This window comes from Symphalangus syndactylus, chromosome 8, assembly GCF_028878055.3.
Source record: "Symphalangus syndactylus isolate Jambi chromosome 8, NHGRI_mSymSyn1-v2.1_pri, whole genome shotgun sequence".
NCBI classification, from domain to species: Eukaryota; Metazoa; Chordata; class Mammalia; order Primates; family Hylobatidae; genus Symphalangus; species Symphalangus syndactylus.
This window is the reverse complement of record NC_072430.2, coordinates 17,359,849-17,376,910: the sequence shown is the minus strand read 5'-3', so window position 1 is coordinate 17,376,910 and position 17,062 is coordinate 17,359,849. Positions and strand designations below refer to the sequence as shown.

At 43.1% G+C, this 17,062-nt stretch overlaps 1 protein-coding gene across 1 annotated transcript in view; it reads left to right on the top strand.

Moving 5' to 3' along the window:
- The window catches only part of CYP46A1 (cytochrome P450 family 46 subfamily A member 1), a 43,534-nt gene that overhangs the window by 10,119 nt on the left and 16,353 nt on the right, over nt 1-17,062 (top strand). Inside the window, exons 4-7 of the mRNA XM_055288218.2 lie at nt 5,360-5,433; nt 5,903-5,989; nt 12,509-12,647; nt 13,433-13,543. Of these exons, the coding sequence (XP_055144193.1) occupies nt 5,360-5,433; nt 5,903-5,989; nt 12,509-12,647; nt 13,433-13,543 (411 nt within the window). The remainder of the gene's footprint in view (nt 1-5,359; nt 5,434-5,902; nt 5,990-12,508; nt 12,648-13,432; nt 13,544-17,062) is intronic.

Below are 17,062 nucleotides of genomic sequence, written 5' to 3'. Positions count from 1 at the left end.
AAGTAGCTTTTGGTTTTATTGGTTTTCTTCATTGTTTGTCTTCTATTTCATTGATTTCTCCACTTTTTTTTTTTTTTTTTTTTGAGATGGAGTCTTGCTCTGTCACCCAGGCTGGAGTGCAGTGGCATGATCTCAGCTCACTGCAACCTCTGCCTCCCCAGTTCAGGTGATTCTCCTGCCTTAGCCTCCTGACTAGCTGGGATTACAGGCGCTCACCACTGTACCTGGCTAATTTTTATTTTTTTAGTAGAGACGGGGTTTCACCATGTTGGCCAGGCTGATCTCGAACTCCTGGCCTCAAGTGATTCACCTGCCTCAGCCTCCCAAAGTGCTGGGATTACAGGCGTGAGCCACCACACCCAGCCAATTTCTCCTCTTTCTTATTTCCTTTCTGTATTCACTTTGGGCTTAATTTGTTCTTGTTCTGATTTTTAGGATGGAGTTTAAACAATTGATTTTAGACATTTTTTCTGTTCTAATGTAAGCATTTAGAGCTACACATTTCCTTCTAAGCACTGCTTTAGGACAAATTTACCACAAATTTTTATATGTTTTATTTTCCTTTGGTTCAAAATATTTTCTAACTTCCCTTGTCATTTATTCTTTGAACCATGGATTATTTGGATGTATGTTTTTCAATTTTTAAATATTAGGGGATATTCCAGATATCTTTCTGTTATTGATTTCTAATTTAATTCTGTAAAGTCAGAGAGAATACTCATCATCATGATTTCAGTCCTTTTAAATTAATTGAAATTTGTTTTATGGCCCAGCATATGGTTCATCAAAGTGAATGTTAATGAACCCTTAAAAAGAGTGTATATTGTGTTATTGTTGAATAAAGTGTTTTAGAAATGTCAATTAGGTCAATAGTGTTATTCAAATCTTTTAAATCCTTTCTAATTTTCTGTCTACTTGTTCTAGTGGTTGCAGGGCAAGGAATGTTGAACCCTTCATAATCATAGATTTATCTATTTCTACTTTCAGTTCTATTAGTTTTGCTTCCTGTATTTTGAAGTTCTGTTATCAGGTGTGTACACATTTAGGATGGATTTGTCTTTATGATGAATTGACTCTTTTATCCTTAGAAATTTTCATCTTTATTCTTAATAACATTCTTTACTCCAAGTATATTTTGTCTACTTTAAGCCATTCCAGCTTTATTATTATTATTATTTTGAAAAGCAGTTTCGCTCTTATTGCCCAGGCTGGAGTGCAATGCATGATCTCGGCTCACTGCAACCTCCACCTCCCGGGTTCAAGTGATTCTCCTGCCTCAGCCTCCCAAGTGGCTGGGACTACAGGTGCCTGCCACCATACCCAGCTAATTTTTGTATTTTTAGTAGAGATGGGGTTTCACCATGTTGGCCAGTCTGGTCTTGAGCTCCTGACCTCAAGTGATCTGCCCACCTCAGCCTTTCAAAGTGCTGCGATTGCAGGCGTGAGCCACCATGCCCAGCCTCCATTCCAGCTTTCTTATGCTTAGTGTTGCATGTTATATCTTTTTCTATTATGTTACTTTTAACCTATCTGCATTTTTATATTTAAAGTGGGTTTCTTATATATAGCACACAGTTGATTCTTGCTGTTTTATACAGTCTGACAATCTCTGCCTTTAATTAGAGTGCTTAGGCTGTTTGCATTTACTGTAATTATTGATATGGCTGTGTTTAAATCTACCATGTTACTGTTTGTTTTCTATTTGTCCCATCTGTTGTTTGTTCCCTTTTCCTCCTTTCCTGCCTTCTTTTGAATTAAGTATGTTTTAGTATCCTGTTTCATCTCTACTATTGTCTTATTGAATGATTGATTGATTGATTGAGACAGGATCTCACTCTGTTCCCAGGATCTCACTCTGTTTCATAGCTCACCACAGCCTCAAACTCCTGGGCTCAAGCAATCCTCCCACCTCAGCCTCCTGAGTAGCTGAGACTACCACCATGCCCAGCTAACCACTATTATCTTATTCGTTCATTTTCTCTCTTTCTTAGTGGTTTTCTTAGGGTTTATAATTTAATCTTTAACTTATATAAATATCTCTTCAAATAATATTATACCACTTCATCTCTGTCTACTGTTAAGATTTTTCTCTTTATCACTGATGTCAGCAATTGATTATGATCTGCCTTGGTGTACTTTATTTGCTGTACTTTTCTTTGTTAATTCTATCTGGGATCCTTTGAATTTCTTAGATACGTGGGTTCCATGATCATATTAGTAATACATATTTTATAGTTCTTGTCTGCTAGTTCTATCATTCCATTATCTGGGCCTAGGTATAGGTCATAATATCCTGCTTTGTGGCATGTATTTAGGTATGTATTTTTTATGTATTTATGTATATGTATTTAGATAATGATTTTTTATTGGATACTGGACATTGTAAATTTTACATTTTGGGGCACTAGATTTTGTTATATTCCTTTAGAGATTGTTTGGCTTCATTCTGAGAGATGATAAAGTTACTTGCAGATCAGTTTGATCCTTTTCAGGCTTGCTTTAAGGCTTTTATGAGTGGGGGTCTAGAGCAGACTTTTACTTGAGAGCTAGTTTAGCCCTACTGCTAAGGAGTGACCATTCTGGGGCCTCTACTGAAGGTCTTGTGTCTGAAGTTTTTCTATTCTGGGTAGTGGAAACTTGAATAATTATTGGCCCCGTGTAAGCTCTGAGAATTCTTCCGTCTGTAGTCACCCAGTAATTCTTCTTTCCCCAGAAGTTGTTTTGGCCAGTCTTCTGAAGTTCCACCCTATATTTGCATAGATTGGTATACATCCGAAGACCCAAGGGACCCCATGCAGATTGCTGCGTAGGAGCTCTGTCTATGCATAGCTTCTCCCTGGTACTTTGTCCTGCTATTTCTATGCATAGCTTCTCCCTGGTACTTTGTCCTGCTCTTTCTTTTTTTTTTGAGACGGAGTCTTGCTCTTTCGCTCAGGCTAGAGTGCAGTGGCACAATCTCGGCTCACTGCAAGCTCTGCGTCCCGGGTTCACGCCATTCTCCTGCCTCAGCCTCTCCGAGTAGCTGGGACTACAGGCGCCCGCCACCACGCCCGGCTAATTTTTTGTATTTTTTAGTAGAGACGGGGTTTCACCGTGATCTCGATCTCCTGACCTTGTGATCCGCCCGCCTCGGCCTCCCAAAGTGCTGGGATTACAAGCGTGAGCCACCGCTCCCGGCCTGTCCTGCTCTTTCTATGCATAGCTTCTCCCTGGTACTTTGTCCTCCTGTTTCTATGCATAGCTTCTCCCTGGTACTTTGTCCTACTAATTCTGGCCTCCTTTGGTCTGCCTAGCCTCTGATCTCTGTCTATTCAACTTGGCACGTCTGCTGAACTGCATTTAGGTCTTTTCTCTTTGTGCTGCTGTCCTGGAATTGCCTCTGGGTAGAAAGCCGGGTAATCCTAGGTCATAGGTCTCACATTTTTCCCCTCCTTCTCTTGAGGTTCACAATCCTGCACTGGCTGTTGTCCAGTGTCTGAAAGCAGATGTTTCATACATTTCCCAGGTTTTCTGGTTGTTTATGGCACAAGGGCAAGTCCTTAGCAGTTTTTCCTTCCTGGGTGGAAGTGTGCCATCAGTGTGTGTGTGACCAGAGGAAGCAGCAAGGCACTGGGGGCTCCCTGTGCATCCCTCACATCCCACAGTTTATGTCACCAGGCCATCACAGGATCCCCAGCCTCTGGGACAGCAGGCCATGGGGGTGCCTGGTTGTGGGGGTCACCTGGTCAGACCCTGACTGAGGCTACTCTGCCTTAATGGTAGGGATCTCCAGTTCAGTCTAAGAATGGCTCACTTAGACCTCAGGTGACTCTAGGGTATTTAAGAGGGGCCTGTAGGGTGGGCATTTACTGTCACAGTCTTCCTTTTGGTGGGACAGAACTTGGGTTACAAATGACAGTGTTTGGGGTACATTTGAGGTCCCTGGAATGTGGTTCGTGACACAAAGTCAGCCAATTCTGGGGCTTCTTTTCAGCTGAAAAATCGATATTAAACCCCCAGGAGCTAATCTCAGAGAAGCTAGCAGCACCCGGGTTAACTGATAGTTGAGTCATCCTCTTACTGCTTCCAAGCACTCACAGGATAAAGCAGTAGCCCAGAGGGTAGGCCTCTGGGTTCTGGGCCCCACAATCCCTGCAGCCCCTTCCCACTCACGCACCTCTGCCTGAAGGTAGCAGGGGACCTGTGCTCCCTTGGTCTGGATCATAGCCGTCTCTCCCCTCTCTCCACAGCAAATTGCCTGGATTCAAATCCTGTGTCTACCATTTACTATGTGTGTAACCTCGGGTCAGTTTTAAACCTCAGTTTCTCCATCTGTATGTAAGATGAGCATAAAAACAACACCCGCAGCCAGGCATGGTGGCTCACACCTGTAATCTCGGCAATTTGGGTTGACTGGGCATTGAGTGAACTGCAGGGTGCAGCTGTGCACCTGGCATTTATTGAGCACCTGCTATGTGCCAGGCACCATTCTTAGCACTTCTCATGTAGAACTGACACTCTTTACAACAAACTTGCCAGGGAAGAACTCTTCTTATATCCATCTAAGATGAGGAAACTGAGGGGCAGAGGAGGTGAGTAACTCATCCAGGGTCCCAGAGTTAGCATGTGGTGCAGCAGGGATGCTGAGCCCAGATCCAAATTGAAGCTGGCTGACTACACAGCCCACGCTGTTAACCACTGGGCAATCCTGCCTCAAGAGCTGTTGGCTAATGTTACTATTGTTACCATCCAGCTCTTGGTGAGGTAAGTTAAGCTTTCCTCCGGGGAGTTTCACAATCCTGCACTGCCTGTTGTCCAGTGTCTGAAAGCAGACATTTCATACATTTCCCAGGTTTTCTGGTTGTTTATGGCACAAGGGTAAGTCCTTAGCAGTTTCTCCTTCCCAGGTGGAAATGTGCCTTCACACTTCCTTGACTGCCTGGCTTGCGTGCTTGCTAGCAATATTAAATTTGTGCCGAGTGCCCTTCCTGTGACCCAGAAGCCCTTCCTCTCCCAGAAGGGCTTCTCCCCTTCTCACTCTGTTTTCAGAGCAGCATTTGCCTTTTCCTGTTTTGCTGCTTTGGAAGATGACATGGTATGGGGTTCCAAGTGTGACACTGGAGCAAGCAAGCCCTCCCCACACTCTCTGACTGTACATCCATAGGAAAATCACCACGCCCCCTCTGTGCTGCATTTTCCCCATCCCCACACGGCTGATGTTACTTGAAGATAGGGAGGATCGTGTGGGATCATGCATGGGAAGTGGGCACACTGCGGCTGGGACTCAGCCACTGGTGATTATTTGGGGCATGTCTCAGAAGAGCATCTTGCAGCTACTCATGGGTGCATGAGCCTATGTTGGTTTTTTGGGGATATTTAGAAGTTCCTGATGTCAACCAAGTACAACAAGGACTCCAAGATGTACCGTGCGCTCCAGACTGTGTTTGGTGAGAGGTAAGGAGGTGGGGTGGAAGGCCTGGGTGGGAGGCCAGGAGAGCCCTGCTGTGAGCAAGGGCCAGTGTGGTCCAGAATGTGGGGTGTAGAATTGAGGCCTGAGGCCCTGGCTGCCAGGCATGTGATGAGTGCCCCGTAAACAGTGGCCCCACTCTTGTCACGAGCAGTTTCCTCCTTCTCCCCCAACCTCCAGATGGCAGGGAACATAGAGGCCACTGAGGTTGGGTAACACGATCATCCTGTTCCTTTTTATTTTTAAAATTCCAGTAAAACTCACATAGGATTCACCATTTTCCCCACCTTGGAGGGTACAGTCTAGTGGAATTCAGTACATTCACAATGTGGCACAACCATCGCCACCGCCTAGCTCCAATACCATTTCATCATCCCAAAATGTGGCCCCAAGCCCATCAAGCAGTCACCCCCCACCCCCACCCTCTTTCCTGCGTCACGTGTGTGTCTCCTACAGACTCTTCGGCCAAGGCTTGGTGTCTGAATGCAACTATGAGCGTTGGCACAAGCAGCGGAGGGTCATAGACCTGGCCTTCAGCCGGAGGTGAGTGTGGCCGGAGGCTCTGTGGCTCCTCCCTGGCCAGAGGCAGTGGGGGCTGCCGAAGTGTAGGTGGGCCTTGGGGAGGGAAGTGTCCACCTAAGGAGGCCTCACTCAGCGGAAGGGAGAGAGGAGAAAGGGGAAAGTCAGGGTGTTAATAGTCAAAAGGGAGAGAGAGAGACAGGCTGGCCAAGTGGGAATGAATGGGGCCCCCACGCACTTTGGGATCATCAAGGGCTGAGTGCCCACGATGGCCAGAAGCATGGAGGTTCCTGTCCTCCAAGATCTCCCCTCATCACTCCTCGTCAGGGCTTCTTCTTTTATTCATTTTAGTTTTTATGTTTTGGTGATATAGTTGTGCTTTGTATAACGATGTTTCGGTCAACGACGGAATGCATATGTGATAACAGTCCCCTAAGATTATAATGGAGCTGAAAATCGCTATTGCCTAGTGATGCTGAAGCCATGGTAATGGCGTAGTGCAATGTGTTACTCACATGTTTGTGGTGGTGCTGGTGTAAACAAACCTACTGCACTGCCAGTCATGCCAAAGTCTAGCAGATGCAATTATGGACAGTACATAATATTGATAATGATAATAACTGACTATGTTACTGATTTATGTGTTTACTATATTTTTAAACATTCTTTTAGAGTGGGTTCCTTCTACTTAGAGATTTTTTAAAAGTTTACTGTACAACAGCCTCAGGCAGGTCCTTTAGGAGGCATCCAGAAGAAGGCATTATTATCATAGGAGATGACAGCTCCATGCCTGTTATTGCCCCTGAAGACTTTCCAGTGAGGCAAGATGCGGAGGTGGAAGGCAGTGATATTGATGAGCCTGACCCTGTGTAGGCCTAGGCTAATGTGTGTGTTTGTGTCTTAGTTTTTCACAAAAAAGCTTTAAAAGTAAAAAAAAAAATTAATCAAAAAGCTTATAGAATAAGGATATAAAGAAGATAATATTTTTGTACAGTTGAACAGTGTTTGTGTTTTAAGCTAAGTGTTATTACAAGAGTCAAAAATATTAAAAAATGAGAAGTTTTGAAAGTAAAAAGTTCTAGTAAGCTAAGGCTAATTTATTATTGAAGAAAGAAAAAATTTTTTAACTCAGTGTAGCGTGTGTCTAGTTTTTATAAGTCTGCAGTAGCATGCAGTAATGTCCTAGGCCTTCATACTCACCACTCACTCACTGGCTCACCCAGAGCAACTTCCAGTCCTGCAAGCTCCATTCACAGTGAGTGCTCTATACAGGTGGATTATTTTAAAAAATCTTTTAGACTGTCTTTTTACTGTACCTTTTCTATGTTTAGATATACAAATACCATTGTGTTGCAGTAACCTGTTGCACAGGTGTGTAGGCTAGGAGCAATAGTCTAGACCATATGGCCTAGGTGTGTAGTAGGCTATACCGTCTAGGTTTGTGTAAGTATACTCTATGCTGTTCACACAGTGAAGACATTCCCTAATGACACATTTCTCAGAATGTATCCTTGTAGTTAAGTAACACATGACTGTATTTTACTTTTTAAATAACTTTTATGGAGGTATAATTCACATACCATACAGCTCACCCATTTAAAGTGTACGATTCAATGGCGTTAGTATAGTTATAGAATTCTATAAGCATCAACACAGTACATTTTAGAATACTTTCATCACTCTCAAAAGCAGTCATTCAGCCAGGCGTGGTGGTTCATACCTGTAATCCCAGCACTTTGGGAGGCCGAGGCAGGCGGATCACCTGAGGTCAGGAGTTCATGACCAGCCTAGCCAACATGGAGAAACCACATCTTTACTAAAGATACAAAAATTAGCTGGGTGTGGTGGCACATACCTGTAATCCCAGCTACTCGGGAGGCTAAGGCAGGATAATCGCTTGAACCCGGGAGGCGGAGGTTGCAGTGAGCTGAGATCACGCCACTGCACTCCAGCCTGGGCGACAGAGAGAGACTCCATCTCCAAAAAAAAAAAAGCAGTCACTCCCCATTTCTTCCCAATTCCCCTATCCGCTGGCAACCACTAATTACTTTCTGTGTCTATGGATTTTTGCATTCTAGACATTTTATATAAATAGAATCATGCAATACGTGGTCCTTTATGCCTGGCTTCTTTCATTAGCATCTTGTTTCTAAGGCTCATCCATGGTGTCATCTATATTAATGCCTCATTCCCTTTTATTGTCAAATAATATTTCATTGTATGGATATACCACATATTGTTTATCCATTCATCAGTTAATGGACTTTTGGGTTGTTTCCACTTTTGGGCTATTATGAAAAATGCTGCTATGAGCATTTTTGTACAACTGTTTGTTTGGATGTATGTTTTCATTTCTCTTGGGTATTTACCTAGTGGAATTTTTGAGTCTTATGGTAACTCTATTTTAACATTGGAAAGAAGGTAATCTTTGACATAATTTTGAATTTATAGAAAAATTGCCAGAATAGTGTAAGGGACTCTTGTATATCTTTTACCCAGATTCACTTATTGTTTATTATTTAAATCACCATTTGCTTTATCATTTCTTCTCTTTATGAGTGCATATGTAAATATATTTATAATTGTGTGTATATACATATATTTATATTTTTTATATTGTACATATTTTAAAAAACCATTTAAGAGCAAGTTAGAGACATTGTGCTCCCCACCTTTAAATACTTCCATGAACAATGACTACAAACTATAGTTTATCAAAATGAGAAAATTAATAATATTAAGCTAATATTGTTATCTAATTCACAATTCATATTCAAAATTTGTCATTTGTGCAGTTGTAGCTATTTTCTTTGTCTAAAATCTAATCCATGTTCGTGTGTTTCATTTAATTCCCCTGTCACTTTAGCCCCCTTTATTCTAGAACAGTTCTCAGCCTTTCTTTGGCTTTCTTTACCTTAACATTTTTGAAGATGACAGGACAGTTTTGTAGATGGTTCTTCAGTTTGAATTTGTCAGCTGTCTCCACTGTTAGACTCAGGCTATCCCTCTTTGGTGGTAATGATACAGAGTGATGCTGTGTCCTCCTTGGGGCATTGTATCAGGAGGCACATGCTACTGATTTATCCCATTGCTGGCCATGTTAAGTTTGCACAGTGGTTGAGGTGGTGCCTACCAGGTTTCTCCACTGTGAAGCTATGTAATCTGTGGAGGACTGTATAAACATCCTTGCCGGAACTCTTGCTACAGCCTCCTCGTTGGCCTACCCTCCTCCTGTCTCCCTCCTCCAATGTATCCACTCACTACCCTGAAGAGATCTTGCTAAAACTCAGATCTGACCATGCCACTCCCCTGTTCTGAAGACTTCAATGGCTTCCTATCATCTGAGAGATGAAGATCAGACCCCATTCACCCTCAGTCTGCCCCTAAACCCCTCCAACCTTTGCATCCCCTCTCCCCAGCCTTTCTGGAAACCACTATGCTTTTTCTGGCATCTCTGCTGTTCCCACTGCCTCAGTGTGAACCTCTGGGGAATTCCTGTTCCTCCTTTGATACCCAGCTAAGATGTCACCTACTGAGGCTGAGTTCCTGCCTCCATCAAAGCACCTGTCACACCCAATGCAGTGCTTCCATTCATGTCCACCTCCCTCACTAGACCACGGATCCCTGAAGGCAGAAGACGCACCCTGTCCCTGACTCCTGCGCCCAGCACCAGGCACCCCACAAGCCCTCCAGGAATGCCCATAGAGTGAATGAATGCGTAAGTGAATCAATGAATTGGAATAGTCTCAGTCTTACTGGAAGGTTGTCAGAAGTGAAAATGGGAAGGAATAGACCGGAAAGAGACATTTATTTAAGAAATACTTATTTTGCCGAGAGCCAGGGTTACAAAGGTCAGCCAAGCAAACTTCAGGAAGCTTTGAGGTTATGGGAAACATCAACTCTAACCAGATGATGGCCCACATGATCATGACATAACCATGTCATTGTCTTGAGGAAGCATCTCCAGCACATAGAACCTCATGTTTGAACAGTGCTTTATAGTTTATAAAGTGCTTTCACAGGCATTTTTATTTTTTTAACTTCTTATACACACAGCATAAAGTTTACCATCTTAACCATTTTTAGGTGTGCAGTTCAGTGGTATTAAATTCATTCACATTATTATGCAACCATCACCAGATATTTTTATTTTTTAATCTCACAATAAGGTGTCATCTTAGAGATGACTGCTCTGTAAGTATGTAAATGCCAAATTTACAAGGCTTTATGGAAGAAACTTTAGAAGATGCCTATAAGTGTTTATAAAAGTATTATTGAGCCTTGGTGAATCCTAATTCACTAATGAAGAAAAAATAGGAACCACTGATGAGTTTCATCTCCAACCATTACCCACACAGAATATAATTTTGTACTTTTAATAAAACTGTGAGAGTAGATTGCTAGTTTCTACTTTTCTAGATTTTGATTTTATGGGAAGACCTTGGTCTGAGTCCACCAAGAGAGTCAGGATATTATTGTTCACCTAACACTGTAGCCCAGTTTTGTCTCTACAATAGCTGCAAGAGATTCAGTGTTTGTGCGATAACTGGCCACATACTATCTGGATAATCAAGTTAAATGTGATTTTTTAAAAAAGACAGCTACAAATAATCTTGCAAATAAATATATACTTGCCAACCATGTAAGCATTATGAGAAAAACTCAAGGGTGCTGTGGGAGCATATATTGCACCTACCTGGGGCTCAAGAGTTATTGCCTGAGGAAGTGGCCTTTGAGTGTCCATCTGGAGAAGGGAGGCATTCAGGTAGTGATGGTTGTGGGGGATAGAGGGTGAGTGCTCCAGGAGAGGGGATGTGTGCACCAGCCCCAAGGTGGGCAGGAGCATTGTATTTGGAGGAGCTAAAAGGCCCTCGGAACAGGAAGGCAACCTGAAGGTGGAGGTCAGCGAGAAGCAGACTCCAGCTCTTAAGCTCAGGTGAAGATTTTCATCCCCCTCCCAAAAGCAACAGCATGCTTCAAAGTGTTTTATGTTGCAAAGGGACCAGATGAGAGTGGAGATCCCCAGGCTTGCCTGCTGCCAGGCGTGTGCATGGGCTAGATGGGCAATGAAAAGCTGGTTACTATTTTAGTTTTTCTTCTCCCATTCTCTCTCTCTTTTTTAGAGACAGGATCTCACTCTTTCACCCAGACTGGAGTGCAATGGTGTGACCATAGCTTACTCTAACCTTGACTTCCTGGGCTCAAGTGATCCTCCTGCCTCAGCCTTTCGAGTAGCTGGGGCTACGGGAGTGTGCCACCATGCCCGGCTAGTTTTTATTTTTATTTTTTGCAGAGACGGAGTCTTGCTGTGTTGTCCAGGCTGGTCTGGAACTCATGGCTGCAAGCAATCCTCCTGCTCTCGCCTTCCAAAGTGTTGGGGTTATAGGCATGAGCCCCTGGCCCTGGCCCCATTTTTCTCTTTAAAAACTTTCTATTTGGAAATAATTTCAAATTTTCGATACGTTTCAAGAATAAGAATAGGACAAAGAATACCCATGTACTCTTTACTCAGATTAATATTAAAAGATTAACATTTCTAGGGCCGGGTGTGATGGTTCACACCTGTAATCCCAGCACTTTGGGAGGCCAAGGTGGGTGGATCACGAGGTCAGGAGTTTGAGACCAGCCTGGCCAACATGGTGAAACCCTGTCTCTACTAAAGATACAAAAATTAGCCAGCCATGCTGGTGCATGCCTGTAATCCCAGCTACTCGGGAGCCTGAGACAGAAGAATTGCTTGAACCCAGGTGGCAGAGGTTGCAGTGAGCCGAGATTGCACGACTGCACTCCAACCTGCGTGACAGAGCAAGACTCCGTCTATGAAAAAATAAATAAATGAAAATAACATTTCTTTTAATTATAAAAGCAGCATTTTCTCTTAGCAAAATTTCAGAAACATGTAATGTACAAAGTGGCAGTCCCCTCCTTCCAGCTCCCTTGGGGTTGCCATTTTTATGAGTTTGGAGTGCATTCTTCCATATCTCTTTTTAAGCTCTGTGTCTGGGAGGGAGCCCTGTGGGTTGGGAGCTCTGGGATGCAAATGGTATCTGAGGACTCATTTCCACATAGAGTTGGACACCATGATTGCTCAAGGACAGGCAGTGAAGTGGGAAAACAAAATGCTGCAGCTGGTGCCCAGGGCAGGGCAGGTAAGGAGAGCAGGCAATGGGAGTAGAGGGGCAGGAGGGGAACTGGGGTTGCCCTCTCATGGACTCTAGGAGGCCCAAAGTTTCTACACGGTCATGTCCCTTTGAGGTCAGGGCTGAGGGGCCACAGTGACCAACAGAGAACCTGTGGAACTGTTAGGACAAGAGCAACGGAACAGCGTCCATCCTGAGTGGAGGAGAATGGTGAAACCCCAGGGTGTAGTTTAGTTACTACAACTCCAACCTGCAATCTGGGTCTCAAGGGGAGGCCAGAAAGACTGGGAGGGACCACTCACCTTCACTCTGCACAGTATCCTCTCTGTGGAGAGGGAGGGCACATGGCAGTTCACCGTATTGGGCTGGCCAGTGGCCGTTGATGCCTGTGCTGTTTCTCCAGCTCCTTGGTTAGCTTAATGGAAACATTCAACGAGAAGGCTGAGCAGCTGGTGGAGATTCTAGAAGCCAAGGCAGATGGGCAGACCCCAGTGTCCATGCAGGACATGCTGACCTACACCGCCATGGACATCCTGGCCAAGGTGATGGGTGACAGTCGGGCATGGGGGCCAGGAGGGCCACATGGGGTAGAGGGGTCTCTTCTCTCCCTCTTCCCTTTCCTTCTGTCTTCCCTCCCTCCTGCTCCTCTAACATACCAGCAATTCCTCTGTGCTTCATATATTCTGCATACATTCTGTCTCCTTGAATATTCAAAGCAACCTAGTGTGAGATTGGGGCTAGTAACTCATTCTTGAGCAAGGGACAGGTGCAGGGCCTGGCCTGTAGCTGGTCAGTGGCAGAAGCAAGATCTGATCTCAGGTCTGCCTGACTCTCAGCACAAAGGCTGCCTTCCCTCCGCACTCCCTATAGGGTATGACTTGGCTCTTCACCCCAGTAGACTCAGCAGTCGCCCCAGTAACCCCAAACCCCACTTCATGTGGAGGCAGGGCGGGTCAGGGAACTGCAGTATGGGGACAGTGACTGGATTCCTCTTTATCACATTGCTATTCCTTTATCATTTTTGCTGTTCATTCACTTCATTGTGAAGCTAGTATAGAATGAACACTTAAGGAAGGTTGCATTTCAGGGGAAATGCATCTTGTCAAGGAAGAAAGCCAAGTTTATTGAGTAGCACTATGAGCTACTTAATCCTCACAGCATTCCACGGGGATCAAATTATCATGGGTCATCGTAAGCAGCTGAGGATATGATGCATATAAACCCTTAGCCTAGAGTCCAGGTGTCTAGCAGAATGATGCCAGGCTTTGCCCTGGATCTACTGCCCTTCTGTGCCCCAGGGATGACCTTGCCCTTCTGTCTCCCCCAGGCAGCTTTTGGGATGGAGACCAGTATGCTGCTGGGTGCCCAGAAGCCTCTGTCCCAGGCAGTGAAACTTATGTTGGAGGGAATCACTGCGTCCCGCAACACTCTGGCAAAGGTACTGCCTCAGCACCCCCTCTGGTGACCAGCCACCAGAGCTGTTGTCTTCATTTGCTGAAGAACCTCCTTCAGTGATTTTTTTATTTTCAGAATGGGTTTTGAGTTCTGGTATGTCTGAAGTGACTTCTGAATCAGGATTTGCATGCATTGCCTAAAGTAAAGGCTTAAAATCAAATTGGCTTAAAGTAAATTAGGAGTTAATCTTTCTCTCATGTGAAATGATCCCCAAAGCAGGCAATGTAGGATGACTATGATGGCTCCACGGCGTCAGATTTTCTGGATCCTTCTGTCTTCCTGTTCCACTGTCTCAGCACATCACCTCATTGTCATAAGATGGTTGCTGCAAAAGGTGCACCCTGCCTGCCACTGCCCATGCCCACATGGGGCCTGGGAACCAATATGCCTCACCTGCTGCAGCCACCACCACCTGCACGCACTGTCTAGGGACCAGACATGCCCCACCCACTGCCAGCACCCATGTGCATCATCTAGGGGCCTGAGGAATGGTCTACCATGACTGCTGCCACCAGCGCCTGCCATTGAGAGGGCCTGAGGAGAGGCCTGCCCCACCTGCCGACACTGGCCCCCACATGCATCATCCAGGGGCCTGAGGACAAGCCTGCCCAGCCACCACCCACTGCTGCCTATACCCAAGCATGCCATCTGGAGGCCTGGGGATTGGCTTACCCTGCCTAATGTAGGTTGTGCTGCCTGTGTGCAATATTGGAGGACACCTGAGGAGAGGCCCATCCCTCCTGCTACTGCTGGTGCCCACATATGCCATCCAAGGGCCTGAACACAGGCCCATCCTTCCCACTGTTGCCACCAGTGGTGCTCAAGGATTGGCCTGCCTGGCATCTCCACCCTCAGCAAAGCCTCCGGATGGCCTCCACTAACAATGACAGTCTAAGCCACTGAGAAACTCAGAGATACCACTGGCACTGATTACAGCTGAAGAAATTAAACAGAAACTATGTTACTGTGCCAATCCATAATCAAGCCAAAGCACCCTACCCACCCAACACTATAGATGCACCTATAGAAAAGTCTTTCCCTATGAAAGCCAATCCATAAAATTGGAAGAAGTAACTATTACACCAGATGCACATACGGGCAAAAGAAACATGGAAAAAGCAAGGAAATACTATACCTTCAAAGAAACAATAACTCTCCAGCAACAGATTCCAAAGAAAATAAAATTTATTATATGTCTGAAAAAGAATTCAAAATAATGATATTAAACTCATTGAGATAGAGGGGACACAGATAAAAATGCAAAGAAATCAGGAAAACAATTCATGACCTGAATGAGAAATTCAACAGAGAGATAGATATCATAAAAGAGAAACAGAAATCTTAAAACTGAGGAATTCAGTGAATGGAATAAAAATATAATTGAAAGCTCAAACAATAGACTAGATTAAGCAGAAGAAGGAATTTCTGAACTTGAAGACAGGTCTTTTTTGAAGTAACCCAATCAGACCAAAAAAAAAAAAAAAAAAAAAGATTGAAGAAAGTCTTTGTGACATATGGGAAAGCAGTAAGTGACCAAATATTCTAGTTCCAGGAATTTCAGGAGAAGAGATGGGCAAAGGCATATGAAACCTATTTAATGAAATAATAGCTGAAAACTTCTCAAGTCTTGCAAAAGATATAGACATCCAGGTACTGGAGATATAGAGATCCAGGTATAGTCATGCTTTGTATAATTATGGAAGCTCAAAAATCTCCAAGTAGATTCAACCCAAAAAGGTCTGCCTTCTCCAAGGCACATTATAGTCAAACTGTCAAAAGTCAAAGACACAGAGAGAATTTTAAAAACAGCAAGAAAGAAGCATGAATTCACATATAAGGGAATCAGACTAACAGTGGATTGCTCGGTGAAAATCTTACAAGCCAGGAGTGATTGGGATAATATATTCAAAGTGCTGGAAATTAAAAACTGTCAGTCAAGATTATAGTACCTAGTAATACTATACTTCCAAACTGAAAGAGAAAGTCTGTCCCAGACAAGTAAAAACTGAGGTAAGTCATCACTACTAGACTGGCCATACAAGAAATGTTTAAGGGAGTTCTGCAGATAGAGCAGATCAACGAATGAGAAAGAGAAAGGAGTTAAACATTACTATTACAGAATGTTTACCAAACTGCAATGATAAACAGAGAGGAAGATAGGCACAAAATATATACAGAACAACCAGAAAACAATTAACCAAATGACTAAGAGTAAGTCCTTACCTATCAATAATAACCTTGAATGTAACTAGATTAAATTCCCCCACTTAAAAGATATAGATTGACTGAATGGATAAAAAATTACCCAACTGTATGCTGCCTACAAGAAACTCACTTCACCTGTAAAGACACATATAGACTGAAAGTAAAGGAATGGAAAAAGATATTCCACACAAACACAAGCCAAAGCTGTCAGGAGTAGCTATAATTATATCAAATAAAACAGACTTTAAGTCAAAAACTGTAAAAAGAGACAAGGTCATTATATAATCATAAAGGGATCAATTCTGCAAGAAGGTAAAATACTTCTAAATATATTTGCACCCAGAGATAGCAAAGATCTAAAGGAAAAGATAGACTCTGATACAATAATAGCTGGGAACTTCAACACGCCACTGTCAGCATTGGACAGATCATCTAGACAGAAAATCATCACAGAAACATTGGATTTAACTACACTTTAGACCGTATAGACCTAATAGACATTTACAGAACTTTTCATCTAATAGCTGCAGAATATACATTCTTCTCATCAGCACATGAAAGTTTCTCCAGGATCATATCTTAGGCCACAAAACAAGTGTTAAGAAATTGAAATCATATCAAGTATCTTCTCAGACCACAATGGAATAAAACTAGAAATCAATAACAAGTGAAACTTTGGAAATTGTACAAATAAATGGGAATTAAACAATATACTCCTGAATGACCATTGGGTCAATGAAGAAATTAAGAAGGAAATAAAAAAATTATTGAAACAAATGAAAAGAGGAACAAAACATACCAAAACGTATGGGATACAGCAAAAGCAGTGCTAAGAGGGATGTTTATAACAGTAAACACATCAAAAAAGTAGGAAGATTTCAAATAAACAGCCAAATGATATATCTCAAGGAATTAGAAAAGCAAGCACAAATCAAACCCAAAATTAGCAGAAGGAAATAAATAATAAACATCAGGGCAGAATTAAAGGAAGTAAAGACTAAAAAAGTACTAAGGATCAATGAAGTGAAAGGTTGATTTTTGGAAAAGATAAAATCAATAAACCAATAAATAGACTAGCCAAGAAAAAGAAGACCCATATAAATAAAAACAGAAACTAAAAAGGAGACATTGCAACTGATACCACAGAAATACAAAGGATCATTACAGATTTTTATGAACAACTATAACAATTGGAAAACTTAGAAGAAATGGAATTCCTGGACACATACACCCTGCCAAGATGATTGAACAAGGAAGAAATAGAAAACCTGAACAGACCAATGGTGAGTAATGAGAT